Source organism: Clavelina lepadiformis, chromosome 9 (genome assembly GCF_947623445.1).
Source record: "Clavelina lepadiformis chromosome 9, kaClaLepa1.1, whole genome shotgun sequence".
NCBI classification, from domain to species: domain Eukaryota; kingdom Metazoa; phylum Chordata; class Ascidiacea; order Aplousobranchia; family Clavelinidae; genus Clavelina; species Clavelina lepadiformis.
This window is the reverse complement of record NC_135248.1, coordinates 12,630,790-12,648,803: the sequence shown is the minus strand read 5'-3', so window position 1 is coordinate 12,648,803 and position 18,014 is coordinate 12,630,790. Positions and strand designations below refer to the sequence as shown.

General features: G+C 36.8%; 3 protein-coding genes and 1 non-coding gene across 4 annotated transcripts; 1 reads left to right on the top strand and 3 right to left on the bottom strand.

The window, feature by feature from the left end:
• Positions 1-72: 72 nt before the first annotated feature.
• LOC143470799 (E3 UFM1-protein ligase 1-like) lies at positions 73-6,044 on the bottom strand. The gene is made up of 18 exons (XM_076969072.1): positions 5,911-6,044; positions 5,643-5,788; positions 5,256-5,382; positions 5,053-5,167; positions 4,753-4,848; positions 4,273-4,363; positions 3,987-4,133; positions 3,705-3,886; positions 3,433-3,621; positions 3,049-3,145; positions 2,565-2,687; positions 2,246-2,408; positions 1,765-1,979; positions 1,569-1,699; positions 1,321-1,493; positions 936-1,035; positions 670-750; positions 73-589 (listed from the first exon to the last, which is right to left on the bottom strand). The coding sequence occupies exons 1-18, from the start codon at positions 5,985-5,987 to the stop codon at positions 419-421; spliced, it is 2,424 nt and encodes an 807-aa protein (XP_076825187.1). The 5' UTR covers positions 5,988-6,044; the 3' UTR covers positions 73-418.
• Positions 6,045-7,593: 1,549 nt separating this feature from the next.
• LOC143470797 (uncharacterized) lies at positions 7,594-13,840 on the top strand. The gene is made up of 10 exons (XM_076969070.1): positions 7,594-8,081; positions 8,288-8,362; positions 8,461-8,588; positions 8,664-8,782; positions 8,933-12,406; positions 12,498-12,614; positions 12,753-12,854; positions 13,141-13,323; positions 13,464-13,610; positions 13,734-13,840. Exons 1-10 carry the CDS (start codon positions 7,941-7,943, stop codon positions 13,811-13,813), a joined length of 4,566 nt encoding a protein of 1,521 aa, XP_076825185.1. The 5' UTR covers positions 7,594-7,940; the 3' UTR covers positions 13,814-13,840.
• Positions 13,841-13,867: 27 nt separating this feature from the next.
• LOC143470798 (large ribosomal subunit protein eL8-like) lies at positions 13,868-17,322 on the bottom strand. Its single transcript, XM_076969071.1, has 8 exons — positions 17,293-17,322; positions 16,985-17,102; positions 15,638-15,787; positions 15,152-15,239; positions 14,806-14,938; positions 14,449-14,579; positions 14,195-14,264; positions 13,868-14,010 (listed from the first exon to the last, which is right to left on the bottom strand). The coding sequence occupies exons 1-8, from the start codon at positions 17,293-17,295 to the stop codon at positions 13,903-13,905; spliced, it is 801 nt and encodes a 266-aa protein (XP_076825186.1). The 5' UTR covers positions 17,296-17,322; the 3' UTR covers positions 13,868-13,902.
• LOC143471463 (small nucleolar RNA SNORD24) lies at positions 14,332-14,412 on the bottom strand. Its single transcript, XR_013119552.1, has one exon. It is a non-coding gene; the product is annotated as a small nucleolar RNA SNORD24 (small nucleolar RNA).
• Positions 17,323-18,014: the final 692 nt, after the last annotated feature.

Here is an 18,014-nt window from a genome sequence, read left to right as displayed (position 1 = left end):
GTTGCTGTACAGTTTGGGTACCATTGTTCACTAAACCCAGCAAAAAACTGTATACATTGCTTAACTACTGCATCTGATAGAGGCAAGTTTTATTGCACGAATCACATGCCCATGCACTCATCATATCTGTACATCTCAACACACACAATCCTCACAACATCATAAGCACCAAAAAACCTTGCAGCAATTAAAGCTTTTCAAAGCATATATGAAACCAAACAACTTTATGTACAGTTGTAAACACAAGTAATCAGTGAAAATGATGTTTTTGCTTTTGTCAGTCACAGTTAAGACAACAGTTTGTACTATAAATAGAACTTTATCTAATATGTATAAACAGAAGCAAGGGATGGAAGTGATATTGCCAGGAAGAACAGTAATTGCACCAGTTAGAAAGCTTTAAATATAATCAAACAAGTTAATTGGCTTGTTTCTTTTTAGTCGTCGCGGCAAGTTGTTTTATTTCATCTAAATTCTCGTTTAATTTTTGCTCAACTTCACCAATTTCCAGATTGTCCCCATTATTGTTGAGCAAGGTCAAGTGCTTGACAACCAATTCTTGATAACTTATCAGATTCAAAAACACCTCCTAGAAATGCAATTAAATATTTGTATCTGAGTTAGGCTTCAGTAAAGTATAAATAAAACGTTGCACATTTCAGCACTCACCCTATCGAGAAATGATTGCAGGCGATTTATGATATTTGGAACAACTTTTCCTGGTGCGTTCAACATCGTTCCAGTGACACTCTGTAAATAATCACAATACTTCATTGATGTTAAACTTTTTTGCCATTGGTGACAAGCTACTTCTATTACATAACTAATTTAATTTTATTAATTAATTTAACACTAATTTTTCAAGTGGCTGCATTTCCAATATCTCATAAAAAACAATTTAAAACAGTATGACTTTTTAGTTAAAATTGTGTTACCTGGAAAATGACAAGCGTGGCAATGTGGAGGACCAATGCAGGGTTGGATTCTTCTCTCAGCTGTTGAAGATGTGACATCTTGTGGCTGTGGCTGACTTGCCTTTTTATAACAATCAACAATGTTATCTGTTCCATTTATGTACGAAAATCCCAAATGACGACGAAATAAGAAACTGATGTGTTAAAGAGACCTAATATATGACACTGTGAAACATTTAAGCTGACCATTATGCAAAACCTTTGAATTCGTATTTTACAATCAAGAACAAGATGAGCCCAAAAACGATGAAGGAAGCTGATTGGAACCTTAAATTGTTCTCCCAGCAATCACCCATTTACTGAAATAGTGATAACTGGTTTTATTTAATAAGTCATCATTTCCTACCTGTCTCTTTTCTTGTCTCCACTTTTCAGCATAACATCACACACATCACGTGATGTTGCATCGGTTAACGCAGTTTGAAATTCATCAATAATCCTACCAACAAGGGAATTATTCAAGCGTGTCAAAGAGGGTTTTACATTGTTCGGAAACCTTGAGAGCAATTTGATTCGAACCTAAAACACAACTAAGAAATTACTTTACCTGTACTTATGTGATTAAATGGGCAGGTGCAACAGATTTGTGAATACCTCTGCGTTGATTTCTTTGTCAATTTCAACACCAGAAAGAAATTCGTTAGCGGTCAGCATAAACAAAGAGTTGGTGATATCAGTACATACAGTTGCCAGGAGATGTTTTTGTAAAATACCAGACACTTCACCTGTCGCAAAAGATTATTCAAAACTTCTGAATAAGAAAATGGAACCTTTAAAATGATGACTTCACCTTCGAAAAAATTTAAAGCCTCCATAAAGAGTCGAGTCTTTGACCACATCGCATTGATTTCCTCCTCAAGTTGTCGTCTCGATTTGTACGATGATCTATCCAAAGAATCGAACTCATCTGTTTTCTTTGTAAGCGCCTTTTGCTTTTCTTTCATTTGTTGTGCAGAAAGCAGGAACACTGACTTTACAGCAGACTGATATGCTGCAGTAAGTGGTCTGTGGACGTACACAAATCTTCAATGGAGTGCAATAAAATTATCAATTTCAAGGCTAGATTTGAGAACTTAAGTACAGTGAATATAATGCATGATGAATATTGTTGCCTGGTTTAATACGTACGTAAGTCGTAAAATCGAGTATAATCTAGTGTGTTAGTATCTGTACATGACAGTACTACAAATGACGAGTGTAACACAATGGTAATAATTCCCCACACATACAGTATGTCTGCCCTAGGTATGAATATATGCTCGTTGAAACACCTATGCAGCTTGGCGCCAAGTTCTTCAAGAAATGCATCCGGACAGTCATTATGACGATCTCGTAACACATCTGTTATTTCGTCGATGTCCATAAACGAGGCTTCCTCCTGTTGATGCTGCTGGCTCCTGGAGGGTTTATCCTCCTGCATTTCTTGTTCTTTCTCTGGAAATATTTGTGACTGGCATTTAATGTACTACAAGACTTGCAAATGCCTTATCCTATGACAATGTTCACCATCCTTATCAATGGGATAGTTAGAAAAAAATTCGCAACAAAACAGATGCTAAACTAAACAACATTTTATTGGGTCCAGCGTACTCCACTTCATTCTCTTCTTGTCTTTTCCTTTTGTCTTCACTTCTCTTCCTCCTATTCCCGATCCACCATCACCGGATCTCTTGATGCTTCCCGATCCCTCGAACGCCTTCTTCCTGCGTTCATCTGGACATCACATGAAAAAACACTGTTTTATCAACATTGTCATTTGCTGGGTACATTGGCACTAAATTTGACAACACATTCACATATGCATTGGCATTCTGAATATCTGGGATTTCATATAACCAGCTTTGCTTGACATAAAATGTTTTCATCCACATCACAGTTGAATTGTGGTTATTTAGTACATTGTTAAACAAATTACTATTTGTAGTTGCATTCACAACTTCATAAAACTGTGAAATATTTCTTTGTTTATCCTGATAAATTATAGTTTATATGGAGGAACTATAAATGTTTCTGATATGTTTCAATGTAATGGATTTCGAAAACCATAAAAACCATTCAGTACATTTTGTCTCACCTTTCTTATCTGCTTTCTTGCTGAGGTCAGTAGTTTGACCAGAATATTCCTTCCGTTCTTCTTCAGTGAGAGCAAAGACAGAAGCTTTTTTAGCGTCCTAGAAAGATAGAGAAATTAGAGAAAATCCCAAATAGTGCTTGAGACGTGGCTACTTCATGATAAATAGATTATTAATAGCAAATGTTAAATAGTAAACTATTCAGTACTGTTTATTTGCTATTTAAGCGTAATGTATTAAAGTGTGTCTAAACATTACCAACAAACCCGAAGTCATGTTTACGGATGTAAGTGCACCAACAAAGTCAGTAAGAGTTGTGGTTGATTGCACTGTGTTGTTCAAGGTTTTCTATTCCACTGACTTTTTCAGCCAAGTGCACTACATACCTTGTCCGCTTTTCCTTTTATCATCCCGTCAAAATGTTTCAAACAGGAATCAACAAACGACTGACTCGCAATGATGGTATCTGCAAATATCACGCCAGGAACGCTTCCCGTTTGCTTCAGCCGTTCTCTTTGAATGTGATGAAGCAGTTGGTTGCTGTCCTCGGAGGAAAATGAACTTGGTAGAAGAACCTGTTTATTCCATGAAAAAGGGCCAGAAATGACTTTAGGAACACGGAATTTTTTTGTAGGTAAAAACAACAGATAAGACATACTGAAATGTCTGTCCATTCTCCATTAGATAAAGCTTCCTCAATTGACGCTACGACTTGGTCAATTAAACTCCAACCAACACAGACAGTCTTGAGGAAGAGTGGTTTGGTTTTGCTAGGTTCTAATCGTCGTTTCAAGTAGGACTTAGCATCAGTGATACCAAGGCGATACACAGCATCATATTCTAAAATAACATGTTTGTTGAGTTTGATCAAAGAATTTATACGGTGAATAATAATAAAGAAAGGTTGTACGTAACTTATCATGTATATTGGACACTGTACCTAAGTAGTTATTTTGAGCAAAGAAATTATCAATCCAGTGATTCTGAGTTTCTGTGTGGATGTTTGGTAAAAATGTAGACTTTTCAGATCGCCCTCCCACAACCTGACCTCTGATCCTACCCTCCTTGATCAATTCCTCCACGATAGCTGGCAAAGTCATCAAGCAAATAAGAACAGAATTTTATTTGGAAAAATAAGTCATTTGCGATTAAATTAACAACCTTAAATAAACAAGGCAGAAACTGCTATGCATTATTATAATCGTTGATTAACAAAAATGACTCACAGAAGAGAAGTTGTAACGGTAGGTCTTGTGAAGAAAGAGTTTGGAATGTCGTAGGCCGAGTCACAGCACTCAGTAGTCCACGGATGCGTGCCTTGAAAGAAACAGACACCATTGATTTATCACAAATCACTTTTATTAATGTTTGTTACAAACTAATCAGCAAAAGCTAACTTTAGCTTTGTTTAACTAAAAATTGTGGATGTATCTAACAGATGTAAAATATCACAACAAAACATCCCAGTTTAACAGACAACAAATTACACTGAGCATGACACATTAAAATAATTAAACACTGCAAGCAGTCATATACCTGCATTGCTCAATAATTGCCTAGAACCTACGGAGTAGATTTCAGAAATTAAACAGTGAATTAGTAGCAGTATCAGTCATCTTCTTGTGACTGACCAGTGCAGCACTACCACTGTCTTATATAATGATGTTATACCTAACAAATGTAACAAGTTGTGGTTAATCTCTAACCTTATGACTAGCCACATACGCTTCTGTGTAGATTGAGTCTTTCCTATGTTTGTCCATTTGTCCTTGTATGATGCTACCCAGTCGTGCCATCAGCTCCTGTAGTTACAGCGTGTAGCGTTAAAATAAATAATGGAGGCAAGAAAGACATTGATCTTTGGTTTTTAAGCTAATTACCTTTATAACTTGGTCAGAGTTGAACAATACGGTATAATTACCTTTTTCGTACGCATACATAATTCATTTTTTATCTGCTAGTTTAATGTGACAAAAAGGAAACAGCATTGCAAATGAAAAACTTACAGGAATTAGAAATTCTCCCGGTAAATCGTACGTTTTGCTGACTTCTGCGATAGTTAGCTGGCCACAAGACTGTAAATTATCATTTAATTCCTCTGCCAGTCTATCCAAATATGACCTAAAGACAAATCTCAGTATTTCTAGGCCAGGTTACATTACTTCATTAAAACTAACAAATTTTTTATATGTTCCTCCTTCAAAATCACCTTTCAATAATCTGGCCATAAATAATTTGCAACTTGCGATCCGATTTCACAAGGTCGTTGCATTTTGCTTCAATGTGGGAATAATCAACATTCAATGCTTGCTGCAATTCCACCATATTAACGCGGCCTGTTTTTATTATATCATAAATATTAAAATTATATTAATATTTAATCACAAAAAAAAATTAAAATCTCTTTTCCAAGTGATCAATACTATATATACACAAGCACATCAACTGCAGAAACGTTATTCCCTGTATAGTTTTTCAGTCACTTTTGTTAGACACAAACATTTCAAAAAAACTTTGCAAAGATCTTGTCGTTTGGAAAAATAATTTATTTATCCATTTACTAGATATTATGCACAAGTGCAAGACAAGACATCACCTCCATGCATGTATAGTTCATCTTTAATTTCTCGAGTCAATTGCTTGGGTGTGAGGTATTCCTTTCCATCAGAGCTGTGCATGACATCAAGCAGGTTCATTTCTTGCAGTTTCATCAAAATTTCAATGCAATTTCGCTCCGAAAGTCTATCACATTGAAAAAGTTTTTGTGTTATGTTCAGGTTATTGCCAAGTATATATTTTATTTCAAAATATTAAATCTTACAAGCAGTGCCGACATACTGACATTTCTTAATGGAAAAGCTTACTTTTGCTTAGTACTCGAATGCTGAGTACGCTGCAAATTTGCTTGCAGACGCTCGATTTCTTTCCAGACATCAGCCATTTTTAAGAATAAACGTACACGTACCAATTTTTCCTAGCTGCACTATGAGTAATAAATTATATGATTAAACTCTTTTGTATGATACATTAAAAATGTGGAAAAAAATTGAAACATTAAACTATTACAACTAAACTTACAGAATAAAATTAACATTAAATACCAAACTGACGATATGGTATGATAATAATCTTTATCCTCAAATTGGGGAAATCTTTATATGATTAAAATCCGGCGATGATTACCGAGCTAGCCTTTAGCTATAATAATAATATAATAGACTCGTTTCCAACAATGGAAACATCTTACACAACCACACTGTATAGTATCCTGACCACTTCCAGCAAAATTTGGGTCTAGTATACAAGTGCACAACCAGATTATTTCACAATTTGAGTAGCTGGGGTCTAGTATACAATGCCTCTTGTGGTTGTGCTGCACTTGTATATTAGACCTCAAAACTTTGCATGTCCTAAAAAAACAATAAAGACAAGTGTGGTTACGCAATTACAGTAATGTCCACAGTTTGACGTATTCAATATTTAAATCAATTGAAAACTGAGTGTGTAAAAGTTCTGTCCAAGTCAAAAAGCACAAAATTACTTGAGCAGAGCTTCTATGCACCCGTTTTAAATGATATAAAGATTGAATAAGTCAAACTGTGTAATGGCGCATTTTCATTGCTTACCCGCACTTGTTAGGCTAGCTTTAATTGTTTCGCGCACCCAAGATTTTCTATCGCTTACTTGTAACATAACAATGAGAATTATTGCAAAACTTCAATAGCATAGGACAAGGATTCTTTCTCGACAAAATTTAATAAAAACTTCAAAAAAATATGAATTTTCGATTTTGCAAAACATTTCATTTTACTCTCTTCTACTCGAGTAGCTGATAAAACGTCAGTGCTTGACCTTAAGGTGTCCAAATGATGAATTACTTTTAGATAATTTAGAATTAGGCTAGGAAAAATTAATTTCAAATTGTCCTCAGGCCAATAGATAATTATTATTAGTCAAAATTGTCACTTTTTAAAGTCGCAGACTACCTAGGCTAAATTCCGGAACTGTAAATTCTCCTGCAGTACTTGGATGAACGGCAAACTGGTAGCAAGTGAAACGGACAATTGTTTTGCCTGAAACTGCATTGCCGCAAGCGGTTGAGAAGAGTTGTGATGGCGAACAGTGGAAAAACTACGAAAAATCTGTCAAAGAAAACGCTGTGATGGCCTTTCATAACCTAACAGAGGAATCCTCCAAAAGAAGGTTCTTATACTGTAAATGAACAGCCGTCTGTTGATTAATCCGAGTTGAATTTGATGTTAAGGTTCCTGACCAATAAAGTATTAATATGGTATTGGTATTGCAGCTGTCTCGATAAAATTTTTCGTCTTCTTTTAGTTGTAGCCGTTTTTTATATAATTACTTTTTAACTGTAAATAATGTTACTTTGAACATTAAATTATAAATGAAATATTGTGCATACTTAAACCTTTACTATATCAAAGCATTGACAAGAAGTAAAAAGAAACCTGTACGCGCCATGACGTCTTTTTTGTTGAATAATGGCGCCAAATTTTGTTCCTGGCAAGTGGCAATGTCTTGTGTATAAATTCGTCTTCAAGTGTGAATTGTTTTGATATCGTATGTTTTGATACAGTGCAAGCAATGACACTTTCGTTTTAGGAAAAACGGACTGAAAAGTGAGAGCTTTTACAGGTTTTAGGCAACTGCTTTTTTGTTTTTATCTGTATGTTGCTTTGATCAATGTTATGCACGTCCGGCTAGCCTTTGCTGGAAAAACAAACCAGCCTTTGCAAATGTTTCTGAAGCTATAAAACTGTGCAAAAGTCGGGAAAATTGAATTCGAAAGTAATCGGTATGGAGTCCTACCTTCTACTTTCACCATTTTAAAAAAGAAGGTAGATAAGAAGTCAAGTTACTTAATAGCTGCAACATGGACCTTGACTGCCTTGATGAAGATAACGATAAATTGCAGTCTTATATTGACGAAACAAGTCAAGTTAGTGCGCTTGATCTTTATGAAGATTTGCTTGTTAACGATGCAGAAAACGGTCAATGTCTTTCTATACAAGAGGTAAATATTCTTTGAGTAGTGTGGAAGTTTTAGACGGATTCTGGCATGTACAGTTGTCTTAATAATTTTTCTTTGAACATTTTGAGTCAGATGAGATGATGATGTAGTTGCCTTGTCTGTATACACTACCAGTACATGATAAGGCCATGGGTGAATGTACCACGCTTTTTATCGTGAAACCATCACATTTTGCTACTATATTGTAGGTCAACTTGGAGAAACAGCAGTTGCAAGAACAAAATCGTCTTTTATCGCAACAGTTGAATCAAGCAACAATCAGTGTAAATAGAGAAAATTTTCTCGCCATTTTGTGTTTGTGGTTTTAGTTATGAAGAAAATGAGTTGTGTTTTTCTGAAAGATTTCTTATTGCATTGACAGCTTAACAACAAGACTGAGCAAAATCGTGTGCTGAAGGAAAATTTTACCAGTTTACTTGAGACCGCGAAGATAGAACTTGAAAGGAAAAATAAAGTGATCGCTCGGCTTTCAGGTGGCAGTGGCCAGCTGTGAGTGACTTCATAAATTCAAAGCTGTTTATTTTATTTATTGTACCGATAATGTCTTGTGTCTTATTTATGAAGACAAATTCCTCCAAGAAAAACATTCCAAAGTAACAAGAATGCAAAAAGAAATCCTTCATCAAAGTCAGTGTCTTTGAAAGGTCGAAGAATCGATGATGTAATACCGGCAAAGAAATCAGGTAACTTTTATGTGTGCAGTTTTCTTATTTGAAAGTTAATCTAATTATTTGATGTGCATGCATGCTTGAATTTATTGGAAGTGTGCATACACAAACAAAATAGTAGACGTAATTGATTGTACAGTAAACTATCTTAGTTGTATTTTGCAGAAAGTCTTGAAGAAAAAGTTTCAAATACTGCAACAAATGCAACATTGCCAAATACAAAGAAGAAAATCTCACCAGAAGCTGTTCCTTTACAATCAACCTTTACAAAAACTAGGACTGTCATTAGAAATGAACTTAACCTTGATGAAGGAAATCAAAATATCTCGGAAAACGTCCAAAAAAGCAAACCAGCTTCTGCTCATCAGTCTCTGGAAACCGCACCTTGGAAAGACAGACGATTGAGGAGTTCGTCGAATGATGCATTACATCGTGAAAACAATGCGCGAAGGTCTTCAGGTTGTGAAGGTAATGACACAAACTTAAATCGCAGACATAGTTCTAAGCAACCAAATCGGCACAGGTGCAATAAAGAGAAGTTTGCCGATCAGAACAATTCAATAAAATCTTGTATGAATGATGATAATCTGCCCAGTGTCAACAAAGCTGTTGCTGGTTCCACTGAAAATATAAATCCTCATATCCATGACGCAAGGCTGTCTCATGATGTGGAACCAGGTTCATTTGATACTCAGCGAATAAACCATGAAAGGCAGTCCACTAATCGTAAACATTCGCCAGCTTTCGAAAAAACCCTTCCAAGTAAAGATGACAAGAATGGTCAGTGTGTGAAACAGAAGAAACAAGAAAGCTTGTTAAAACCACGTCATAGGGATGGTAAACAACTTGAGTCTTCCTCAAAGAAATCACACCAACATTCCGAAGATCGAAGTCGGAGATCTGAACGAGAGCAAAAGGAAGGTAGGAGAGACCCAAGACCTGATCAAAGACGGCGTGAGAGTTCACGAAGGAGTAGAGCAAGCCCGGATAGATACAAACCAGATCGTCATTCTTCACGTGGAAGAAGTGTTGATGATCGAGATCAACCACATCGAAGATCTCATGAACCAGTTAACACAAGAAACAGATACAACCGGCAACCAACCAAAGAATCCGGCAGCAGTTTGACAGAGCCAAGAGAAAGGAGGAGAGACAGGACCCGTATGAGTTCTGGGGGAGTATCTAATCCTTCTGCACAAAAGGAGTTTTCAAATCCCAAAGGAATTTCACCGATTAAGTTCCCTGACCAAGCGGAAACTTTATCACAGATTGATTCAAACAAACCTGCGTTTTCAACTGTAACGAGCGAAGATGTAAGCATTGAAATACTTCGTGCCACGGAAACATTAAAAAGAAAGGCTGACTCTTCAACTGATATGCCGGACAAGAAAATACTTCGGTCTCTGTCTGGCCGCAACTTACAATCTAGCAACAATACTAAAAGTCAGCCAAATAGTGCTGTTTGTGTTCGTTCTGTAAAGGAAGCAGATAAGCTGCTGCAAGCTTTATCAGAATCAAAACATGCTGTTAATCCACATCCAGTAAAATCTGTTGAATCTGGCAAATCACAGAATAGTGAACGAGAGAAACCTGATAAAACGCCAGTAATCCAGACACCATTGTTAACTATTGAAAGTCCGAAAAGTGGAGCTAAATCAGCTTCTACACCATCAGCAAATAATGATAAAATGATATCAGCAAAATCCGCAAAGGATCTTTTATTAGTGTCGCCACATAAATTGAAAAACAATGCTCATGGTGATATGTTAGACATCTACGATCAACTTGACTATGACGAAGACTCAATTCAAGCCACGATTCACCACATGGGTATAGAAGTTGTAGATCAGTCTGAGCCAAGAAGAAGGTTGTCTGCCGAGCGCCTTTCGAAATTGCCACCTACTAATGCTCATTCAAGCGTAAAGATGGATGACATCACCAGTCGTGGAAAGCAATCTACTTGTTTAAGCAAAACGCCATCGCCTCTGTCTCCAATGCACAACCTGAAAGCTGAAGTAAGGTTGACTGGCAAAAACTTGGAACAAGCTTTACCTCTCTCTCATCATAATAAATGTGATGATGAAAATGGTTTTAATTCAGTTGATAAAAATAATTATGCTCTCGTAAAATCTGCCAAGACTTCATCAAAATTTGACAAAAGGATGACATCACCTAAACATAATACATTAACAAGAACAGCCAATAGAAATAAGATGGAATCGATTGCAACAATACAAAGCAAGCTTCAATGTGAAAAAGATACGAAATCACTGAAAGCAAAGAAACCAACTGCAGTAAATGATAACTTGCCCCTTAGCCTGCCGGTTCCATTGTTTTCACGAAAATCCATTGATCCACCGAGTGTGCAAAATACCTCGATTATGGATATTGGCTCCGAGGTGGTGGTGGAATGCTCCACACCAGAGTCTTCACGCGGAACATGGTCCCAATATGAAGTGGAGCAAAGTGTTACAAAAACAATGGATGTGCCATTTCAGGATAAAACAGTGGCAATAAATATATCGTCTGTCAAACCTGTGGAAAGGGAAGTTGCCAATTCCAAAAGGATTATTTTGGACTCCATTTTAGCAAAAGAAGCAAAATCGTTGTCAAAGAAGTCGCCGAAGAAACATAAATTAAAAAATAAAATACAAAGTTCTGCTGCAAATGAAGACAGAAAAGAAGTTTCCGGATTAAAATTAAATTGTCCAAGTGGCCTAAGCAAAGCGAGTACGTCTACTTCAAAGACAAATTTAGCCACTAGTACACTTCCAGTGATTGATTTAAACACAGCCACCACTGCCATTGAACCTGTAAGTACAACAATCTTAAGTGAAAGCAACTTTCCACGAAAAACTGATGAAACAGAAAGAGATAATGCAGACACCAAACTTGAAAACATTGTTGCAGACATTCCAGCTCAGGACCTGAGTATGTTAAAGTCCGTGGACAAAAGCTGTTATAAGGTCATGACACCGTCCAAATCAGAGTTTGAGCCTTCATGCAATGAAAAGAGTCCGAAGCCACAAGGAAAGCTGAAGAAGAAGAAAGCAAGCTCAAAATGTTATTTATCAGTTGAAACTGTTGCCTTGAGAAGGTCACCGAGAAGACCGAGGCCAAAGTTTGTGCAATCTTCAAAGATCAATGAAAACAAAGGTGTAAAAGCAAAACGTGGCAAAAAGCCAAAAAAACATTCTAGGCAACTTTACATCTCAAGTGATCCTGAAAGTTGTGATGATGTACCAGACCTTAATGTAAAAGAAGTCAAAACCAACATGGCAGGTTTAAATAAGTCTGATTTCAAAAATAAGGACATACCACCCTCAAATAAGGTTACAGGCAAAGAGTCATCAAATGACAATCTTTCTCTGAGTAATCCTACGCAGTGGAGTGATTTAGCTTCTGTGGTAACTACTGCCCATGAGAGGTCAGATAGCCCATCCATTCCAAATCTGGCACAGCCCAAGTCAAAAATGAAGCAAAAACGTAACAACGATAATGTAAAAAAGCACAAACAGAAAAAGCGTGAGAACACGCCAGTAGGAGATTCAAACCAGTCACACAACAACCAAAGCCTAGCCAAGGAAGATGAATGTATAACTGTGCAACGAAATAAGATGGAATCAGGAACAAGTAATGGTAATAAACTTAAGTGTTATCATTTATTTAACATTCACCGTTAAGTTTCTATTTTGACCAATTTTTTGAAATTGCCCTTTTTTGTCTCCAGAATCTTCAAAAAGTTCTGATGTTGATATTGGTCAGAGTTTTATGAATTTTTATCGCAACGCTTCGTTGCAATATCTCATTCATCTTGCCAAGGAAAGATTGGCTAAACAAAGATCGGGTAACAATTGGCTTACTTCATACTATAGCATATATTGCATTTTAAAAAAGACCGTTAGTCTCAGGTACAATAATTAATTGTTTCAAAATGAAATTGCAATTTGTTTTGCTTTTCTTTGTACATTGACTTCCATTAAAGCAAGCAGCAGTGTCCGTAAAGAACAAGTAAAAAATACAGGACAACCCTTGGCCAGACAAGAAGGGCAGGACGCACAAGAAATCACTAACACTCAGACTAAAAGTAAGATAAGTTTAATTAAACCATTGAGAAAAGCTTTTGATTGACTTAAACTGAGCGATGATTTTTCATTGCTCGAACCCCTGTTGCATTACAATGGTAGCATAGCGCCACCAAGAATCAAACTTTATTTGCATAATTGCGAATCAACTACTACTGTACTACTTTTTCAAACCTTCTCTCAACATGTGTCGTATGTTTGCAACAGCAGCATTCGAATTAGATTGATCCAAACAAAAGAAACATTATTATTGAAAGCTAATTTTCTCAAATTATTCAAATTGCACAGAAAATAAAGATGCTCGCCAACTGTGGATGACGAGTTTGGAGGAATGCCAGCACAGGAGGAGGTTGAGGAGCAGATGGATGTCAGAACGGAGTGATGAGGAAGACGACATCCCCACACAAGCCCAGGATACCTCACCGAAATGTCTTTGCGACCGAGTAACATACGACGCTCCTGTGTCTTTCGGTTGGTACCTTTTTGACTTTGATTTAACCATACAATTGAGTCGGGCAGTGTTGTTAGGACTTGGTGGCACCACCAAGTCTTTCAAGAGTTTAAAATATATGGTATAGGGAACGTTATTATTAACTGATGTGCTTTCTTAGGTGATTTTGTGTCAATGCCGTCGTTGCATGCGTCTTCATGTTCATGGGCATTCAACGAGGAATCGCTGCAGAATTTTCTCAGCATTGTCAAAGCTGTGACCCCGATCAAGAGTATAAGAAAGTCAGATCGCAACTTCCCGTCATCCGGTAAATACTTTTTGTTGTCATAAGGCGTTGATTATTGTGATACTGGTGTCTAGAGCTGTTTTACCGTAACCGTATCCAACCGGAACTGAGGCCTTTTTATCTGAATACCTGACTGCTTAACAGACGACGATAGCTGGGAAGAAAATGAAAAACTACTAACTGTGCGCAAGAAAGTTCTCCAAACTCCCAAGAAACATTTTTAAGTTTTTTCCTTTTCATGTTGCCCTATTTTTTAAAAAATAAAACATACGCACAAATATATTTTTCACATGTTTTATTGCAACTCAGTTAATCATAGGTTAGCCTTCTGCGTTGCTTCCTTCGCTCGCAATTTCTCAATCTTGGCGATTTTGGCAACAGACTTGTTGCCCATGACACCACCGCCCCAATGACGACGTATCTGTGAACGGACAATTAGAAATTACTTGCACAATTAAACCTTTCATATCGACACAATCTCGATTCTGGTATTGCTCAGAGAGTAAGCCTTTCTCTTCTTCAGCTTAGTTCAGGTGAAGAAATTCAATTCACATCACAGCAATAATGATGTCCTTATTCACTAGTAATGCCTGTAATGATCTTACCTCGTCAAATCGGTCGTTGTAGTTGGTTCGGACGCTTTCAATAAGCTTGCTCAGAGATCCCTTGTCCTCGCTGTGAAAATAAAGTTTCTTATGAACGGATGACATACCGATGCAGTTTATTGTAGTAAGTGCGTTGGTGTCTCAGAGATCTTGGTGGGGTTGTGTTATCATAGTGGTAAAACTAATCAAGATAGCAAATATTGCTGTAATCATCGACACCGAATGTTCAGCCGGAAAGCTAATACGGGACTTACTTGTTGACATCGGTTATCGCAACACAGGTGCAGGTTTTCCTATGAACGAGACGACCAAGTCTGGCCTTGCCCTTGACAATGCAATAAGGCACATTCATCTTGCGACAAAGTGCAGGAAGATAGATAACGATCTAAAAGAGTAAAACTTATTAAAGCATCTTCACTGTTATGATAAGTCAAGCGTAGGTGTTGAACTTTACTCAGAGTGAACATTGACACAGCAGTGTTATGCGAGTGAACAGAGAAGTTGCCAAAACGGTTTCAACGCAGTTCTTTACACAACCTAAGACAAATGCCTCGTTCCAATAACATCATGATACATTTACAAGTTTGTCGTCTGTACTACAAAGTATTTACCTCAATGGGTTCAACGTCATGAGCGATCACAACCAGCTGAGCCTTCTTTCTCTCGATTAAGTTGGTGACAGTGTTCACTCCACTTGCTAGGACCACTGGACGACGGGTAGGTTTGTCTGGCTTTCCAGCGGCTCTGTTTGAAGTACAATTAAGCAATGATTTAACTTGTTGCCAATCAGTTTACTAGTAATATATTTCATATACGCAAAAACCACCTCAGATAAAACGGTATGTTGATAGCATCTACAGTTTATCAGGCTGTATAATACTGGCAGAATTAGTTAGTCATCATCGGTGGTTTAGAGTCAACAAACGCTAGTTACGCTTATTCAAACTTGTGCTTCACCTTTCCTCAGCACGCTTTCGCAAGCGTTCTCTCTTCTCAATCTTGGTTTCTGGTTGATATTTCTTCGCCAGTCGGAAAAGTGACGTGGCTGTAGATTAATTTTACACAATGCAAGGTTGAATGAACATGATATGTTCATTGCACACCTCAATACTCTAGTTTAGAATAGTTGCCAAGACAAAGCATTTGTGGTTTGTTTTGTGCAACTTTGCATTGTGGAGTCACAAATGTTTTTCAACAAGGGTGACCAATAACTTGCAAGGCAAATAAGCCAATGCAAGGGACAGCAATTTAGTGAGATTAATCTAAAGAAAACAGGTTAAACTTGCAACGAAGTTGTCAAATAGTTGATTAACAGTTTCGTTAACTTGCCTTCTCAGCATAGGTAAGGGTTATTTAGTCATACAGTAATGTCTTTTTAAAGTTAATCATCACTGATGGCAAGCTAACTTCTTTGACATGTTATCAATTTACAAGAATTAATACCAGTTTGGCGGTCAAGGGTGCTAGAGAATTGATTGACTGCTGGTGGCACCTTCAAACGTCGCTGAAGGACGACCTTCTGGCGTTGAAGACGGATGTACTTTGGCCATCTGACAAAATGTGTGAGGTCACGTTTTGGCTGGATATCCTGGCCTATATAATGCAAAACAGGTTTATAGTTTGGTCCAGCTCTTAAACACGAGTTTTTGCAGTTATTGCCATTGGGTGAAGGAAGCATATTTTTACACTGGCACGGAAAATGTGCATACAAAGCTATATTTAAATAAATAATGTTAATGATAATAAAAGATAATGTTATGCTACAAAAATATAATAGACTATGTTGATAGTTTGTTCAGGATTGTAGTGAACCTACTATCAGAAGTGGGCAGTCGGTACTTGGAGAAAAATGTGCCGACTGTTACCGTATTATTCTAAAAAATTAGTTCGGTACTTTTTGTGTAAAAGATCCTGATGCAAATGCAATGTTTGCCACAATTATGCTTCCTGTAAGGGTTACTCTAGGCCAGCGGTTCCCAAATTTTTTTGGTCTGTGGCCAAAATGTCTATTTATAAGTGATCCGTGGCTCACCACGTGTTGTAAATTTGGGCACAAGCGATAACTTTGAAAATTTAATTTAAGCAAATGTTATGTTTTTCAAAACAAAGCGCATAATATCTACAGTATAACAAAACAGTAGAATCTTTTCAAGTGGCTCTGTGGCCCATTGAGAATGTCTTGGTGGCCTAGTAATGTGCCATGGCCCACATTTTGGGAGCCACTGCTCTAGGCCAAAACATATGTGACGTTAAACGCTTGCAAATTTACTTGAAATACCGATGGTAACGGTACTGAAAAGTACCGCAGTACAGTAATACACCCTATACATGATCAATTGGTTGGCTTAAAACTGAGACTGAAGGGTTTCTATAGTTGAACAGCACCATGCAATTTTAACATTATCACCTTTTTTCATATATAAATGAAGAAAACTAATCTTATGGAATGTAATTACAGCGCCACCAGAAAATTTGTTTGCGAAGCCATTAATACCCACTTGTAATTCTTTTAAAATTTTTATTTGTATCTTTTGCTTTTATGAAGGCACTTGCAGTATCTTTATTAACCACATGTTTAGTCCAACATTTGATCATTAGCTAGACATTAATTATCAAAAATGGGGTGCAACTTTTAATTATTGTCAGAGGGTAACGTTGATTAGTTACTGACCTTGCAAGTTTAAGAAAACTGACAAAATAACCTAAAAACATTTATGAAAACTGGAAAAATTACCTTTGCAATTTAAGATTAAAATATTTTACAGTAGCAAATAAATTTTCTATTCTTACCAATGCCAAAGTTTTTGGGGCGCTTTTCAAAAAGTGGGTTTACCACTTTCTTAGCAATGGCCTTCTTGGCCAAGAGTGGGGCAGGAGCCACCTTCTTTCTCGATTTCTTTCCTTTTGGCTAAGATTTATAATAATACATCTGATCATTATTTGCGAGACAAAAACCGCACGGCCAAACCCTTTTAACATTTACCAAACCATTACATAAAGCAAAGGGCAACAATTAAGGTAGTAAATATTCAAGATAAGCAACTTTCAAACCATTGCAAGTAACGATTGCATGGATATAATAAGATGAAACGACTTACCATGCTTACTCCTCGACCAGTTTCATGAAAAGAGGATCTAAACTGGATTGCTTCGAAGACGAAGCGTGATAATCACTCTTGCGTGAATTTATTCATAGACATCTCACTTGACATTTACTACTGACCCCATTTGCAGAAACAGCCGGTAAATAAAATTTGAGTAAGAAACAACTTTGCCAAACTATAACCCATAAGATAATGATTTACTTACAAATATTGTTATTGAATTTTTCTTCCGTTCAAATTTAAGTAGCTAAGTTTTTTTTATCAAATTTTTTCATAACTGCAAGAAACGCAGGAATATTCGTATTGTACAATCAAAAATTTCACCACGAAAACTCACAATTCCTGCACTTGTTGTGATTATTGCAACTATTTATATTAATAAATCTATTTTAACTCCACCCAAGTTATATTTAATTCCTTTTTGTACTACTTAACATCAACAAAGCGTGCCAGTGTGGTTATGATGTGGCGTTAGTAGGCCCTATAGGCCTACACCCACAAAACATAAAAATTACATCAAATGTGACAAAATTAAGGGACAAGCAATTTTCTACCAGATTCAGACAGCTTAACTTAAATGGAGTCGTTTTCGGTTTCAACCAATAGTACAAAACATACATAACCCCCACAATGATAACAATATTTTGAATAACATTTGGATTATCGCAACCGCCGTTTTGTTTTCATGAATCTTTCACTCAAAACAAGGCATTGTT